Source organism: Tachypleus tridentatus, chromosome 3 (assembly GCF_004210375.1).
Source record: "Tachypleus tridentatus isolate NWPU-2018 chromosome 3, ASM421037v1, whole genome shotgun sequence".
NCBI classification, from domain to species: Eukaryota; Metazoa; Arthropoda; class Merostomata; order Xiphosura; family Limulidae; genus Tachypleus; species Tachypleus tridentatus.
The window spans coordinates 96,990,058-97,007,839 of record NC_134827.1 but is presented as its reverse complement, the minus strand read 5'-3'; the positions used below and the strand labels follow the sequence as shown (position 1 = coordinate 97,007,839).

The following is a 17,782-nucleotide window of genomic DNA, read 5'->3' as shown; positions in this document are numbered from 1 at the left end:
TGCCACGTTCAAACTCTGTCATCTTTTTAGTCTTTGTCATGTTTTTTACCCAATGTAGCACAGGAAATGTCAGTGGGAGTTGTTGACAACGCTAATGCTTGAACACAAATGACTAAATTTCGTTACGTGATTACCGATTGACGCTTCGTTTCAGTATGGTTTTAAACTTTTGACCAGCTAGTATTTAGGCTAATTTAATAATGTTCACATTTTCCCTATTAAATGCTAAAGCAGTTTTTAATTTTTATTTTCCCTTTTTTATTTTCATTTTTCGAAGCTCTACTCAAATAAGTGGTTGAGTCTAACAACGCTAAATGTGTATTTTTTCTTTATGTTCATTGGCCTTAAGAATTTGGCCAGTAGTGCATATATTTGACTTGTTTTAATATATTATTTTAAAGCAAGTGGATTGTGTGCTATTTATATATAGTTGAAATTTATCGCCAACAAGTCACAGTCATCGGCTGTAAAGAATCTGGCCCGTCTCAACATATAAAACCTAACATTCGAAACTAACAAGTCATGGAATATCACTATTCAAAAACTGAAAACAATCGTGTAAACCACTATTTAGAAACTGACAAGTCGTGTAACACCAATATTTAGAAACTGACAAGTCGTGTAACACCAATATTTAGAAACTGACAAGTTCTGTAATACCAATATTTAGAAACTGACAAGTCGTGTAACACCACCATTTAGAAACTGATAAGTTGTGTAACACCACTATTTAGAAACTGACAAGTCGTGTAACACCATCGATAAAGTAGAACCTGATATACGTTCAATTATATCTAATGGGTTAGTGATTTAATAATTTTAACAATTTTTCTCTCCCGAAGTTTGTCTGTAATATAAACATTTTATGAGTGACATAGTATAACAAAAATAAACTAATCCAATTCAAAATTACGATATTAAAATAAAAATCATCTGATTGACGTTTTTATCGTGTTATTATTAAGCACAAGACTACATAAAGGGCTATCTGTGTGATGTTCACTACGGGCAGAGAAACCCGTTTCCGTGGACATACGTGTGTCCATTGTGGAGGAACAATTAAGTGATGTTTGTTTGTGAATTTCGCGCAAAGCTAGTCAAGAGCTATCTGCACTAGCCGTCCATAGAGGGAAGGCAGCTAGTCATCACCACCCACCGCCAACTCTTGGGCTACTCTTTCACCAACAAATAGTGGGATTGACCGTTACATTATAACGCCCCCACGGCTGAAAGGGCGAGCATGATTGGTACGACCGGGATTCCGAACCCGCGACCCTCAGGTTACAAGTCGAACACCTTACCCCACCTGGCCATGCCGGGCATTACTTGTTGTTTTGTTGTTTTAAATTAAGCACAAAGCTACACAATGGACTATCTGTGCTCTGCCCACCACGGGTGTCGAAACCCGGTTTTTAGCGTTGTAAGTCCACAGACATACCGCTGAGCCACTGGGAAACCCGGGCATTAAGCGATGTAACTTACAAAATTTGTGTTACAAAACTTGGTTATACACTTAAAAAAACCCAAAAAACTTTTAAACCAAAAGCGAATTAAAATGATTAAAGTGGTATTTCAAATACATATTAAACTTTACATTAAAAAAAAACAACATGTTTTATCAGACCAACTTTGGTGCAACGATTTATTTTAGTTTACGTAAATTAAATAAGATTTTATTTATTTATGTAATCAGGAAATAATAACATTTTTGCTTCACCCATATTCTGGGTAAGAAGTAAGGTGTAAAGAATTTCATCTTCGCCCTATCTGTAACGTCACGCCCAACACTCATCAGGATAAACTGGGTTACACCATACAAAGTAGCAGTTAAAACGATATTTAGAACCACGTATTATGATATATAGTGCCTAAGCTATTTCGATATTATGTGGCGCCATCGCTAATTAACGGATTATTTGGTTTGCACATTACCTGCATGGTAAGACATTGTAGAACAAAAAGTTGGAAAACTTTATTTGTTTTAGCAATTCAGGCTAAACTACGCAATGGCTACCTGTGCATAATCGACCGTCTCTAATTCTAAACTGATGAGGAACGGTAAAGGTAGATAGTGAATAGCACCCACCGTCAACTCTAGGCCTACTCTGTCTAATCTAGTAGTGGAATTTGATCGTTACTTTTACAGAACGATATTCCACCCATTACCCCAAATTATGGAGCGTCTTTTTGTGGCAACAGGTTGCGAACCATGAATCCTCGGATCCACAGTCCAGCACGTTAACCGTGAAACGCAATGTACATATTTTGTAACATAGAATATCTCGATACATGTGTGAATGAATTCACTGAGGGTTTATGGAACTCATTTTTAAATAATAATACTCACGAGTGCTTGATTCCTGGGACGGAGGTTATACATAAAATTCTGGCGTTGCAAATATTTTTGCACGATGTCAACGTAGGCTCCGGTTGGAGAGTAAGTATATATACCTGGCCCACGTACCCGTCACTATTACATATCCACACATTGTTGAAGCCTAAGTGGTTATAACCTAATGCTGGTGTCGCGCAAGTGAACTGAAAAATGGAAAATAAAATATAAAAAAAAAGGAAGATGTTATCGTTTAAATATATTTAATTTAAAACTTCTATAAAACTATTTTACTAAAAACTGATATTAACGTTAGTAAAGCTAACCCTAACATGTAAATACTAGATGTACTACCGTAGATTCCCTGAAAGTGTTTTATTTCAAGAGCAAATAAAACAAAATTAGGATCAACAAATATCGTTATACTTGACTATCGAGCTCATTTCTCATACTGTGTTCTAACCAAGATAGTACGTAATTCTTCTCGTGATTCATGGCATACGCACTTTTTACTGACGTCACTACAGTACAAATTGCAACGTTAATTGTACCTAATTGACGTCATTTTAGTGTGTACTGAGTGAGTGACAGATATCACAACACTGTATATTGGTTCGAATGGTTAAAACAGGTGACATAATGTCCGAGCTGTCTTTGACCTCCTTTCAGGGAATTAATTACTTTAACTAGAGATACTGGACTTTTTGTTATTTTTAAAATGCCTAAATGTTTAGTGCACGTTAAAAGAATGTTGTAGCTTTGCGTGTGTTTTTGTAAGTTATTTCATAAAGAGTAAGGTTTCATTTTAATTCCATCTTCCAATCATTTGAAATTTGACGTCTTTACTGTACATAATTTTATGACTAATCCTATCGCTTGTTGACCTCTATTAAATATTTAATGAACTACCATTTTACGAACTGTTTGTTTGTTTTTGATTTTCGCACAAAGCTACTCGAGGGCTATCTGTGCTAGCCGTCCCTAATTTAGCAGTGTAAGACTAGAGGGAAGGCAGCTGGTCATCACCACCCACCGCCAACTCTTGGGCTACTCTTTTACCAACGAATAGTGCGATTGACCGTCACATTATAACGCCCCCACGGCTGAAAGGGCGAGCATGTTTGGCGCGACCGGAATTCGAACCCGCGACCCTCAAATTACGAGTCGAACGCCTTAACACGCTTGGCCATGCCGGGCCCTTTATGAACTGACTTCGAGAACTTTGAATCATATTGTAGATAATAATTCAAACTTTAATATTATAATGAATTCCATAATTTAAAAATAACTATTAAAAGAACACACCTAGCTATAGATTTTAGTGAGTGATGTAACCATAAGTTTAACCACTGTTCAAAAATCTATTCGCTTCCATTAATCATAAGCTTAGCCACTGTCAAAAAAAAAAATTGTTCGTTCCCCTGTAATAATAGCTTAAGCCACTGTTGAAAAACTATTTGCTCCCATGTAATGAGGGGCTGACGGTTATTCGAAAATTTATGTAAAATTAGTAAATGTTCACTGAGCTCGGTATATAAATTTGGTTCACTGTTTTGTTGAGCGTCCTTTTAAAACAGTGAAAGTATTTGTCATTGCGTATATAATTTTACTGGTGCCATCTGCTGGTACGTTCTTTGTTTGATGCTGTTTCAACTTCGCTTCATAAAATGCTAATAATAGTAAATAATTTTCTTTTATTCAGTGCAAGTTTAGACCTCATTCTTATAAAATAATAATAAATACGTTGTTACGTAAGACCAGAAAAACTATCAGACCTGTAGTCCTGCTCTCGTCTTTCGAACTGGTAAAGGGAAAAGAAACTGAGGAGGCGGCCTCCTGTCGGTGTGTAGTACTAAAGAAGAAATTCTATTTTGACGTATTTAAACATAAAAATACTTAAATATTAAAATAAGTTATGGTTAAATAAAGCTTATATTTTATTTACATAATTATTGTTAATATACTCATGATTGTTTGAATCTGGTGAATAATGGAGATAGAAAATAGTTCAAAACTTGACAACAAATAATAATAAACATAGAAATATCTAAACATCCACGAACTAAATACGTCATCAACTCTTCTGGGCAAGAAGGCCCGTGAATCTCGAAATTTCATCCATAATGATAGTCAACTCTTCTGGGCAAGATTTGTATCTGTCTTAAACCTTCCCCTATCTCATTCGGTGCACCTTAAAGAGGAATACAACAGTGTCATGACCTTGTAAAAAGCCTTGAAGTATGATGAGTATGGCTGGGAGGTCAGCAGAGAGTTCAAAATGGTGACATCCTTGATGGGTCTCCAAGGAAGTTTTACCAAGTTCCCTGTTATCTTTGCTTTTGGGACAGCAGGGACATCGCAGAGCACTACAACAGGAAGCACTGATAACAACGGATCGAGTTCTCTGTGGGGAGGCACAGTGCCAAGTGTGGTCCACTAGTGGACCTCCAGAAGGTGTTGTCCCCACCATTGCAAATAAAATTGGGTCTTATGAAATAATTTGTTACAGCTCTTGATAAGGAGTCTGCAGCCTTCAAGTACCTTCGAAACTTCTTCCCTGAGCTGTCTGAGGCAAAGGTCAAAGCTGGTGTTTTCGTTGGACCACAAATAAAAAAAAATTCTGGAGTGCACAGAATTCCCCAAAAGATTGGTAGGAAGGGAAAAAAAGCTAGGGGCAGCTTTGTCGCAGCAGTTCGGGGTTTTTGGGCAATCACAAGACCGAAAATTATGTGGAACTGGTTGAAGCTCTGGTGAAGAACTACGGCAAAATGGGCTGCAGGATGTTCCTGAAAATCCATATCCTTGACGCTCATCTTGATAAATTCAAGAACATGGGAGCATACTCAGAGGAGCAAGGCCAGCGCTTTCACCAAGATATACTGGACTTTGAACGCCGCTACAAAGAAGCGTATAACGAAAACATGATGGGAGACTATATTTGGAGGCTGATACGTCAAAGTGATTTACGTTTCAGTCGCAAATCTCGAAAAACTACTCACTTCTAAACATTTTTGTATAACTTTAGTATAAATACATGTAAATCTTGATTCAGACCTTATGTAAATGAAAATGTGCAAATTTGCCCGTTTTTACACAGAAAATAGGTTAAATTCTAAATTTCATTATCCAGGTCACAAAACAAAGTTTCAAGGGAATAATGGCCATTTTCTGTACTTATACAACACAAACAATTAAGAAATAACACATACTATCCAGGAACAAAATTTGTGTTACATAGTGTTATCTATCTAGTCTTATTTTTTTACGCGGGCGTTATTCATCTAGTCAGTTATCCAATAAACTACCAGTCCAACAAATAAAACAAAGCATTAATCAACACAGACACTCTTTAAATAGGAAGTTAAACTAGAAATTTGTCCTTTTAAAACAGTTTTTATATTGTGAACTCATGACGGTACACACACGTACACTTTTAATATGCAGTTTTTTTTTTTTATTTTAGGAACGTAACGAGCATTGTAACTTGCAATCAAATAAGTTATTAGTTTGTGAGTTCTTTAAGGTCTAACTAGTCGTAATAATGTGGTTGTGATCTCTTATAGTATCCAAACTGTGTAATTATGCAATAAATCATAACATTAGCCACACAATGATGTTAAATGTTCTTAGTGTTCTGTAAATGTTAACTTCTGATCAAATTCAATCTAACTATGTAGATCAGATTTGAAAAGTTAATGAAGACAAGTACATAACGTCATAAATCAATAGAGAAAACAAAACTAAAACCTGTAATGATTAGAATGCACTAAGCCATCTATTAAGTAGTTGGAATGTCAGCAACAGATTTCAGAACTGTAATATTAATTCAAAAATATTTAAAGTTAATGTAAACACTATGACCAATAAGATTTCGGAAGCTGGCCTTAAGAGAAAAAAATGAAATAGGTAATAGAAAACAAATAGCGGCACGAAAAAACTCGTGGAACAGGTCGTGTCTTCAGTGGTTATATGTTAGTTCTTTACTTTTGTGTCATATAGTAGATTCTGATAATCAGTATTATACAAAATAAACTTTTGCATTATAGAAAAACTAACCTAATTTATGCTTGGCTTCGTTAAAAGCTGTTTTCCAAGAATACTTTTTCTCTGGTGTTGGAAACACGATTTGAATGTTGCTATTTCCTTCCCTGAATAAAATAATAAAATAACGTGATTAACATAAAACACTTTATTCTAATCCATTTACTCAGGAATATTTCTGTCTCATTTAAAGTAATTAAGATTACTTTTTTATTTACAATTTAAGTAATTGTTACACTATTTGTGTAACATATTTTCTTACAAACTTTTCTCTTACATTTTATCTTTTTATCTTCCTTTTGATTTTTAACCTATCGAACAAAGATCAACAAAGGACATAACTTTGACATCAAGTATTCCAAGTTGACTTTGGCCTTTCACAAAAGACTTTCGAAATCAAGAACTAATTTGGCATCAACAATTGGCGTTAGGTGGCGATAACAAGCTACATAAATTAGGGGATGGTTGGCTAATTGGAGAGGAAATGGACATCACCAGATAAATCTCAAGGTTTGTTTGTTTCTTGAAATTTCGCACAAAGCTACTCGAGGGCTATCTGTGCTGGCCGTCCCTAATTTAGCAGTGTAAGACTAGAGGGAAGGCAGCTAGTCATCACCACCCACCGCCAACTCTTGGGCTACTCTTTTACCAACGAATAGTGGGATTGACCGTCACATTATTACGGCCCCACGGCTGAAAGGGCGAGCATGTTTGGTTTGACGGGGATTCGAACCCGCGACCCTCGTATTACGATTTAAGCGCCCTAACACGCTTGCCCATGCCGGGCCAAATCTCAAGGAAGACCACCAATTTTGTATCGGCATCTAAAGTGCCGCAACGGTTGTAAGCGGCTTTTGGAGTAAACAAAACCTCTTGTATATAACTAGCTGAGCGTACCCGTTCAGGAAGAAAAACTGTAAAAGGAACAATGGTGGTAGGTAATGTTATCAAATTACTAATACCCTTATTAGATGCTAATTGATTGGCCTGCTCCATAGAAGGTAATAATTGACTTATCTGTCTTATTAAGTTTTCAAGTTCAATTTTTGTTGTTTTTTTAATTTCGCGCAAAGATACACAAGGGCTATCTGCACGAGCCATCCCTAATTTAGCAGTGTAAGTCTAGAGGGAAGGCAACTATTCATCACCACCCACCGCCAACTCTTGGGCTACTGCTTTACCAACGGACCGGAAACAGTGTGAAAATGGGTTATTTTACTTAAAGGTTTTTAGCCGGACAAAGATGATGAAAAGACCATGAAATAGGGCACGTATTCACTTTTTGTCAGCTACTGACTTTGAACTTGAAGACCTGGCACAGCCAGGTGGTTTAAGACGTTCGACTCGTAATCTGAGGGTCGCAGGTTCGAATCCCCATCGCACCAAACATGCTTGTTCTTTCAGCCGTGGGGTCGTTATAATTTGACGTTCAATCCCATTACTCGTTGGTAAAAGAGTAGCCCAAGCGTTGGCGGTGATGACTAGCTGCCTTCTCTCTAGTTTTACACTGGAAAATTAGAGCCGGCTATCGCAGATTGCCCTCGTATAGTCTTGCGTAAAATAAAAAACAAAACAAAACCCACACTAGAAACTATGTTCTGTTTCATCACAAGCATGGGTGTTTGTCTTATAGCAAAGCCACATCGGGCTATCTGCTGAGTCCACCGAAGGAAATCGAACCCCTAATTTTAGCGTTGTAAGTCCGTAGACTTACCGCTGTAACAGCGGGGGACCACAAGTATAGCAGTAATTTACTATAAATCAGATTCCAGTCACAGCATATGACATCAAAAGTTAATTCGCAATGTATTTCATTATCCTTCTTCTTACAAGCATAGCAGCATTATACTACAGATCAAACTTCAACAACAGCATATGACATCAAATCATCTGCTCCAAACAGATTTTAATGTCATGCTCCTAACGTGCATGACAATCTACTGCGAATCAAACTCCAATGCATCGTATGACATCAAAACTTCTGCTCCAAACAGATTTTAATTTTTTGCAAAAAAATATGTTCCAAGCGGATTTTAATTTCCTGCTCCAAACAGATACAGATTTTAATGTCATGCTCCTAACGTGCATGGCAATCTACTGCGAATCAAACTCCAATGCATCGTATGACATCAAAACTTCTGCTCCAAACAGATTTTATTTTCCTTCTCCTAACAATCAGAAGAGTACTTTACAATGGATCAAACTCCAAACAGAGCACAGAGGGTCACTCGTAGTCAATACTAGAGTGGTGCTCTAATTAAATCATTTGTTAGCTTTCCAGTGACGTCTGCGTTCTAGACACGTGTTACAACAACGTCTCAGTAAGCTATGCTTTCCAGTTCTCAAGATCAAGATTAGATCTCTGAACTTTCCTACTTTAAGTTGCTAAACATTATCAAGAATATTAATCTTTATTGATTGCTTTTATATACTTTTAAAAGTGTAAGCTTTTCCTCTTGGTCAAACAATCCGATCAGTCTGTTTTCTTATGGTTGAGTTTGGCATGACCAACTTAGCCAAACGTTTTCTGTTATTGTGACGTTCATTTTACTTGCTTGGCTGTCAATCGTACAGTAAAATGCCACAGCCTTTATTAAATTTGGTTTTCAAAATAGCAACTCTCGATCCCATTTTCAAATAATTAAATAACAGCACATAATACAAACCTCGATATGACTGAAAAAAACAAACAGATACAGCGACCTAGTTCAATTTCGAATATAACAAAATGGTTGTCATAGTGACGAGACTGATGCTTAACCAAGATAAGTATTTACTTTATGAAAATCAATAACAGCAGCACATTCCCATAAGCAAGACGAGTGTGAAAAATAATCTTTCTATTGGCTAATATTAAGTTTGAATAACCTTAAAATGCTGAACTTCAAACACGGTTTATCCATTTGTATTTCGTTCAAAAGAGCTTAAGGTATTATGTAACATATCTTTTCAGTGGTTCTGTTCAGGAGAAGATTCTTACTTCAGAAAATATCCGCTTCGTTTACGAATAGGAAAATTCTAGAACTTGAAAGTTTCTTTTAAATAGTTAATATTACCCTTTTAATTTACCCAGATATTTTCACTAGCAATCATATTTTTAATAACGTTTCTGCCTTCAACAGATCTTCATCTGTCACACCTTCATTAGCCCTCCATCTGTTACACCTTTACTAGCTCTCCATCTGTTACACCTTTACTAGCTCTCCATCTGTTACACCTTTACTAGCTCTCCATCTGTTACACCTTTACTAGCTCTCCATCTGTTACACCTTCAAGCTCTCCATCTGTCACACCTTCACTGATTCGTCTTAAATAACTTTTCACACATAAGATCTTCAGTAGCCTTCCTTCATCTGTGGTACCTCTGGTACCTCTCTAATACTCACTGTAACCTTTATCTAAATTCGTACTTATTATTCGTTGAGTGTCTCTCGTCACCAAAACGTAATCGGCGTTTCATTTCCTTTGGCTTTGGTTACAGTGCTGTTTTTTTAAATGCTCATATTACTATCTCAATGTGAATTCTAACTAAGTAAGTAAAGATGCTTCTATGTTTTTGTGAGTGAAAAACTGTGTTAAGAGATATGATGTTTGTTTTTCTCATTTTCTTCCACATTTCATCTGGTTTTGTATCCAACTTCTCGTCGTATTTTGCTTAAAGGTGAATTTTCAACAAATTTAATAATTGCCTTAGAAACTGTACTTTGGTTAGGTATAATTCCTGTGTGGTTGCCATATTTTTAAACACTTTAGTTTTTGAGTAAAAAATAAAACAAAATATGCGGGTCCTCGAACTCAAGTTCCTCTCAGTCGTTCGGTTGTTTCCGTGACGTTTTACAACTATGACGTAATAGTTGACAAACTCGCTTCGTTGCGCGCCGACCATTTTGTTCCTTTCAGTGCTGGTGTTTTATGTAAATCTATTGGTGCTTTTTTCGGATTACATACTTTGTGAGACTATTTTTTGTCTTGATATTGCATCTTCATGTTTGTTTCATGATAACATGGTTTACTGCGTTGCTTATGGTTGTAAAAACGGTTCGGCATCGGGCAAAAGCTTGTTTTCGTTTCCGTGCAAGGAGAAGGAACAACAAACGCACTCTCTCCTGGTTGGCATCTGCTCGCAAAAACCACACCTACACCTTGCACAAACATACGGAATATGTCTTATAAATTATACATTTACGGTAAATATTAAATTAACTATTCAGGCTGCTAGATCTAGTTTGATTTTATAGACAGAATTATGACGCATAATTGAAATTCATTTTGTTACGAGTCATAAATACCCGGTACAATGATTGTGGAAGGGCCGAGTATTAGTTACCATAGTCGGCAAAGTAGAAACAAATAAAACCCAGTCTGTGATACCAATAATTTATAAACACCAGACAGGTTTCGAGATGCTTAAAATTGTACGTAAAATAATACAGACCATATTTGTTGTCATGACTTAGGCTTACCATTCTTCCACTGGAGGTATGACCGACTTGCAACCGGCCTGGGCGCTATCAGTATCACTCACAGTTCCGCTACTCTCGCTCGTGGAACTGTCCTCATCACTAGAACTTGTCAGATCTGTGTCAATAGTAAGTGTTCTAGGTTCGTTCAGAGTAGGTTCGAATTGATATGGCGCTACTCAACACTGTTCAGAACACAAAGTCAAAACAGACTCCACCTCTGTTTCTCTGTATGCACTGGCCATGTTTATTTACATTCAATGCGCTGGCGTTAGCGGTTTGTTTGGCAACTATTACGTCACAGTACTTTTCCTAGCGGCAAACGTAAAAACTAAAATGTTCGGATTGCCGCTCGGAAAGGGCTCTTTCTGAACCAAGTTCTATGGTTAATTTATTACACATATTTTTTATAAAAAAATGTGAACCTGCAAAATTAATCAGTATGAGTAGTTCTTTTGACTGCAAAGTTTTCTTTTTTCTGTAAAATCACCTTTAAAGGCATCTTTCACGAGTGTTTTATAGCGCCTTCCACTTTCCTTAGCCTTCATCTAACATTGTTGGAATGATTATACAGTGCCTGTAACTTGTCGGTACAAGTCCCCCAATTTATAATCCACGTGCCATGTAGTAAGTTGTTCATTATCTCTCAAACCCTCACCCACAAAGCCAAACACTTCCAACAACCTTCCATAATTTGGACACAGTAGGTGAGGGTATCGTTATCATTAAAGTAGTTATCCTCATGAGGATACACGCGAAACATCGCTTGAATACACTTTACCAGAAAAGGTTCTAAGGTTGGCTGTGGTGTTAATTCTGCCATTTTCAGAGAATAAATGGACACAGAATATGCCAGGAAAATATAGACTCCAAATTAAAACTCCAACCCCAGAAGTCTGAACAGTTGGGACCACACAAGAGGATTGAGTTATTGTAGTAACTTTTTTTCAAATCCGTGTCAACACCTTCATGCAAAAAATAATATATATATATGGATAAGACGTGATTGATCGGACTGAATCACCTTATACCAGTCCTTATTTCAAAGTTACATCCCTAAAAAAAAAAAAATATGGATAAGGCGTGATTGATCGGACTGAATCACCTTATACCAGGTTCCTTATTTCAAAGTTACATCCCTAAAAAAAAATATGGATAAGACGTGATTAATCGGACTGAATCACCTTATACCAGTCCTTATTTCAAAGTTACATCCCTAAAAAAAAAAATGGATAAGGCGTGACTGATCGGACTGAATCACCTTATACCAGGTTCCTTATTTCAAAGTTACATCCCTAAAAAAAAATATGGATAAGGCGTGATTAATCGGACTGAATCACCTTATACCAGTCCTTATTTCAAAGTTACATCCCTCAAGGAAGGTTTTTTTTCTTGTTGTTTTTGTTTGTTTCTTTTAGAGCAAAGCCACACAGAGCTATCTGCTGTGTTCACTGCAGGAAATCTAAACCTAGATTTTAGCGTTGCAAGTGCGTTATCTTGTCATTGTTCCGCTGGAGGACTTAAAAAATGAGTCTAATGGTTTATGCAATAGTGTCCTACAACGATAGTCTACCTTATTCGTAAGTGCAAAGAGTGGGTTGCCCTGCAGTATTAAACAACTGTTTAGCGACGATTGAGCTTTGCCCTCTTATCTAACCGCCTTTCTCCTTCTTCTGTTATTACGTGTTTGCATCAGACATTTTATTCACCTCTGACACTGCTGTCTTGACCTTTCTGACATCTGGTAGCCATGTACTAACTATCCTGCCTTTTGCAAAATCTGCATTCGTTTTTATTTTCGTCATGCCAGTTAAACGGAATGAAAATGCGATTGTCCCAGTCTGTTAGTTCTGCTGAAGCATTTAGCACATCATGTGTGCAAACTAATTTGCATATACAGCTTAGATCAGACCCAGAAGTCCTAATAAAATGGTCAGTCAACACATACATACACATATATGGTATCATTTTACTATCTACTGAATCCATATAAACAGAAACATGTTGTTTAATACTTAATTATCAGCCCGAACTGTTACGCAAAACATGGGGCTACGTCCAAGGTTCAGGTACAGCTGCCCCTAATCTAGTATTGCTATTGCCTACACAACTACTCATAACGGAACAGCAAGACCGACTTACTTTAGATATAGATAATGCAGATTTGACTGAAAGTGAGGAAAATATTGAACAGCTCATGAAAATGTTGAACCTCGGACCTTCTAGATTCGCAGCAAGCATGCTAATACATACACACACTTATATGTATCTAAAACGCATGCACCTTTCCACCCATGAACACAAATATTAAAATAACAGAATACCGGAATTTATTCATTTTCTGTTACTAGGTATTGACATGACTCGGTTCACATCCACCTGGTTTCACGACGTCAAAGATTAACCCTCAGAACGCATAATTTTACATAAAAACAAACACAATTTTGTAGATAAAACTTTTCAACTAAAAATAAATAACCTGAATTTCCATTGGTTCGTTTGTTTGGAATTATGAACAAAGCTACACAGTGGGTTACCTGTGCTCTACCCACTAGGGGTATCAAAACCCAGTTTGTAACAATGTGAGCCCGCAGACATACCGCTGTGCCATTGGGGAGATGTTGGTTCGTAATTACGAAGAAAGCTACACAATGGTTTATCTGTATTGTGGCCAACACGAGTATCGAAACCCGCTTTCTAGCGTTATATGTCCAGTGACTTACCACTACGTTACTTGGGGGTAGTCTGAATTTAATATGTGTTCTCAACGTATATAAAATGCAATCTTTATATTAATCACATAATTACAAATATCATCATCATCATCATGAACATAGGGCCGCAATCGCTTGCGAATTCTTCAACAGGTATTTAAGTGAGTAGGTTGTTAGCCCGCTGCACCGAGCCGTCCCTAGTTTAGTAGTGTAAGACTAGAGGGAAGACAGCTAGTCATCACCACCCACCGCCAACTCTTGGGCTACTCTTTTACCAACGAATAGTGGGATTGACCGTCACATTATAACGCCCCCACGGCTGAAAGAGCGAGCATGTTTGGCGCGACGCGGGCGCGAACTCGCGACCCTCGGAGTACGAGTCGCACGCCTTACGCGCTTGGCCCAATTACAAATATACTAAAACATAAATGAGTTTAAACTTACTTTGTTATTTTTCTGTGATTCGTAATAATAGTTTTAATTATTGTATTATCCCAATCAATTAATTAACCTTATTCAAGTATTGCTACTTACGCCCTCTTACCTCTAATTAGAGTATCGCAAAAAATGTATGATTTTTTTTTTTCAAAAATAAATCTTGTATCTTTTGTATAACATATATAAAAATAAATACACGAAAATATGATTCATTTATAATTTTAAATTAGTTTATAATACGTTTATTTAAATGCTTGTTGACATATATCGGGAATTTTCTCGTAGTTTTAATATCACCTGAGTTAAATAAAGCACAATTATTTATTCCACACTATAAATTCACTTCCCACAAAAGTGTTCTTAAGAACGATTTGAGTACAAGGTATTTATTTGTCAGTGAATTGTTAAAAACCAAGGAAATAAAAAGCTTCTCTTCACTCACAGGGAAAGAACACAAATATCGTTTCGTTTTAAGGGAAAAAACACTAATTTCGTTTCGGTTTAAAGAGTAGTAATACAGTAGCAGTGAAGTTTTATAAACTTAAGGTAACTTATTTTGAAGTATGGTTTGTTTGTACGTTTGTAATTAAGCACAAAGAAATGTAAAGAGTTGTCTGTGGTGAGTCTATGAGAGATATCGAAACCCAATTTTTTAGCATTATAAGCCGTCAAACTTTCCACTTAGCCACTGGGAGGGCCTGATTTTTGAGTCTATTTTAATACGTTCAGTTTTCATAATGACTGTATTTTATACATGTAAATATCGTGCATCCTGGAAGGTATGTATTTAATCCAGGTTTATTTTCAGCTAAAACCTTGTATTCAAACGTTTTTCTATAGATTTTCTGTAAAACTTATTTGTTTGTTTTTGAATTTCGCGCAAAGCAACACGAGGGCTATCTGCGCTAGCCGTCCCTAATTTAGCAGTGTAAGACTGGAGGGAAGGCAGCTAGTCATCACCATTCACCACCAACTCTTGGGCTACTCTTTTACCAACGAATAATGGGATTGACCGTCGCATTATAACGCCCCCACGGTTCAAAGGACGAGCATGTTTGGTGTGACGGGGATTCGAGACCCCTACCCTCGGATTACGAGTCGAGTGCCTTAGCCACCTGGCTCTGTAAGACTTATATCGTGAAGAATGACCTTTGAAACCGGTTGATTTTAAGAAAGTCATGTGAGGAAGTGATAAAAAAAGATGACAAGCAGTGTGGTGTTTTAATGTATAAACACACACTTATATATATATATATCGTTCTCCAGATGATTGCCTTACTAAAAACCAAACCTTGGTAAGGTATATATATATATATACAATCCATCTTCACTTATTAGTAACTTAAATAAAATAACATGTACACATTGTATCTAAGAACGGCTGGTGTGTGAGTTTTTCTTATAACAAAGCTACACCGAGCTGTCTGCTGAGCCCATCGAGGGAAATCGAACCTCAGATTTTAGCGTTGTAAATCCGTGGAGTTACCGCTGTACTAGGGGGGGGGGCAGATCGGCTGTCATGGGTATTAACATTTATTGATAAGCCTATACCAGCCATTCTGAGATACATTTTTATTTCAAGTGGGTTTCTCGTCACCAAGAACTAGTATATATTATTCAAGTAACATAAATCGGCTAATTACCCCACACACACACAGACGGTGGCAAAACGACACACAGAAAAAATATATTTTATCTAGTCAAACACGTAAATACTCAGTTAATGTCAAAATGAAAATGGAGTAAGAGTCAGCCTTTATACACGTTTTTGTTGCTGTTTGTTTGTTTCTCTTATTAATCTGTTGACTGCCAAGTATTTCAGCTGTTACAATGCAACTGTAATGCTTCTTCATTTTGTAACCTTTTTCGTGACGCCATTTTGGATCGAAAGTGAAACAATTTGTAAGTAGGTCAAATGCATGTATGGTGCTGACATCTAACGTTGAAGTTAGTAATTATTGAGAACGAATTAACTCGTCCGTGGCACTGCGTTACCGATCGGCTTGGACGAGTTATCTCGTCTACGGCACTGAACAGGTTAAGTATGTAACAGTTTAAAGATGTCGATAAAACCCAGTGTTTCTTTAAAGCATAGCGACCTAAAACTAGTCTATTTCTGACAAACAACATGAGTTTACTTCGAAGTTTATTTCATTGTCAAAGGCCTCTATATTTCTGTGGCTGATGTAACAGATAATATGTCTACAGGTACTCACTGTGTTGTAACAGTTAGTTCAACCCTCAGTAACTCTGAGTCGCCAGCCTGTCTCTCAACCAGCTGCTTATTGGCAGTATTCAGCAATTCTTGGATGGCTTCATCCAGTGTCTGCAACACAAAGAGGTCCCAGTTCTCCAGTTTAGCTCAAAATAACTATTCACACGTTAATCTAACAACCATTTCAATTTAGTTTTTTTATTATTATTATAAAACATAGAAGAAAGATAAAAAAATACACATTTCCTGGCAGGTGTAAAGTTCTTTTGGCTTACAAGTAGAACAAACTGACACACTCTGACAGAATAGAACGAACCGATATGCTCAGAGTAGAACGAACTGACACACTCTGACAGAATAGAACGAACTGATATGCCCAGACAGAGTAGAACAAACTGACACACTCTGACAGAATAGAACGAACTGATATGCCCAGACAGAGTAGAACGAACTGACACACTCTGACAGAATAGAACGAACTGATATACTCATAGTAGAACGAACTGACACACTCTGACAGAATAGAACGAACTGATATGCCCAGACAGAGTAGAACGAACTGACACACTCTGACAGAATAGAACGAACTGACACACTCTGACAGAATAGAACGAACTGACACACTCTGACAGAATAGAACGAACTGACACACTCTGACAGGATAAAACGAACTGACACACTCTGACGAACTGATATGCCCAGACAGAGTAGAACGAACTGACACACTCTGACAGAATAGAACGAACTGACACACTCTGACAGAATAGAACGAACTGACACACTCTGACAGGATAGAACGAACTGACACACTCTGACGAACTGATATGCCCAGACAGAGTAGAACGAACTGACACACTCTGACAGAATAGAATGAACTGATATGCTCAGACAGAGTAGAACAAACTGACACACTCTGAGAGGATAGATCGAACTGACACACTCTGACAGAATAGAACGAACTGACACACAATGACAGAATAGAACGAACTGACACATTCTGACAGGATAGAACGAACTGACACACTCTGACAGAATAGAACGAACTGATATGCCCAGACAGAGTAGAACGAACTGACACACTCTGACAGAATGGAACGAACTGATATGCCCAGACAGAGTAGAACGAACTGACACACTCTGACAGAATGGAACGAACTAATATACTCTGACAAAGTAAAACAAACTGATATAGTCTGACAGAGTAGAACGAACTGAAACATTCTGACAGAACAGAACAAACTGACACACTCTGACAGGATAGAACGAACTGACACACTCTGACAGAATAGAACAAACTGACACACTCTGACAAGATAGAACAAACTGACACACTCTGACATAATGGAACGAACTGACACACTCTGACAGAATAGAACGAGCTGATATGCTCAGAGTAGAACGAACTGACACACTCTGACAGAATAGAACGAACTGATATGCCCAGACAGAGTAGAACAAACTGACACACTCTGACAGAATAGAACGAACTGATATGCCCAGACAGAGTAGAACAAACTGACACACTCTGACAGAATAGAACGAACTGATATGCCCAGACAGAGTAGAAGGAACTGACACACTC

At 37.3% G+C, this 17,782-nt stretch overlaps 1 protein-coding gene across 1 annotated transcript in view; it reads right to left on the bottom strand.

Moving 5' to 3' along the window:
• LOC143245918 (rho guanine nucleotide exchange factor 17-like) overlaps positions 1-17,782 on the bottom strand; it is a 152,423-nt gene that overhangs the window by 18,574 nt on the left and 116,067 nt on the right. Inside the window, exons 11-14 of the mRNA XM_076492170.1 lie at positions 16,202-16,311; positions 6,389-6,480; positions 4,108-4,184; positions 2,348-2,538 (exon numbers count right to left, since the gene is read on the bottom strand). Coding sequence (XP_076348285.1) covers positions 2,348-2,538; positions 4,108-4,184; positions 6,389-6,480; positions 16,202-16,311 — 470 coding nt within the window. The remainder of the gene's footprint in view (positions 1-2,347; positions 2,539-4,107; positions 4,185-6,388; positions 6,481-16,201; positions 16,312-17,782) is intronic.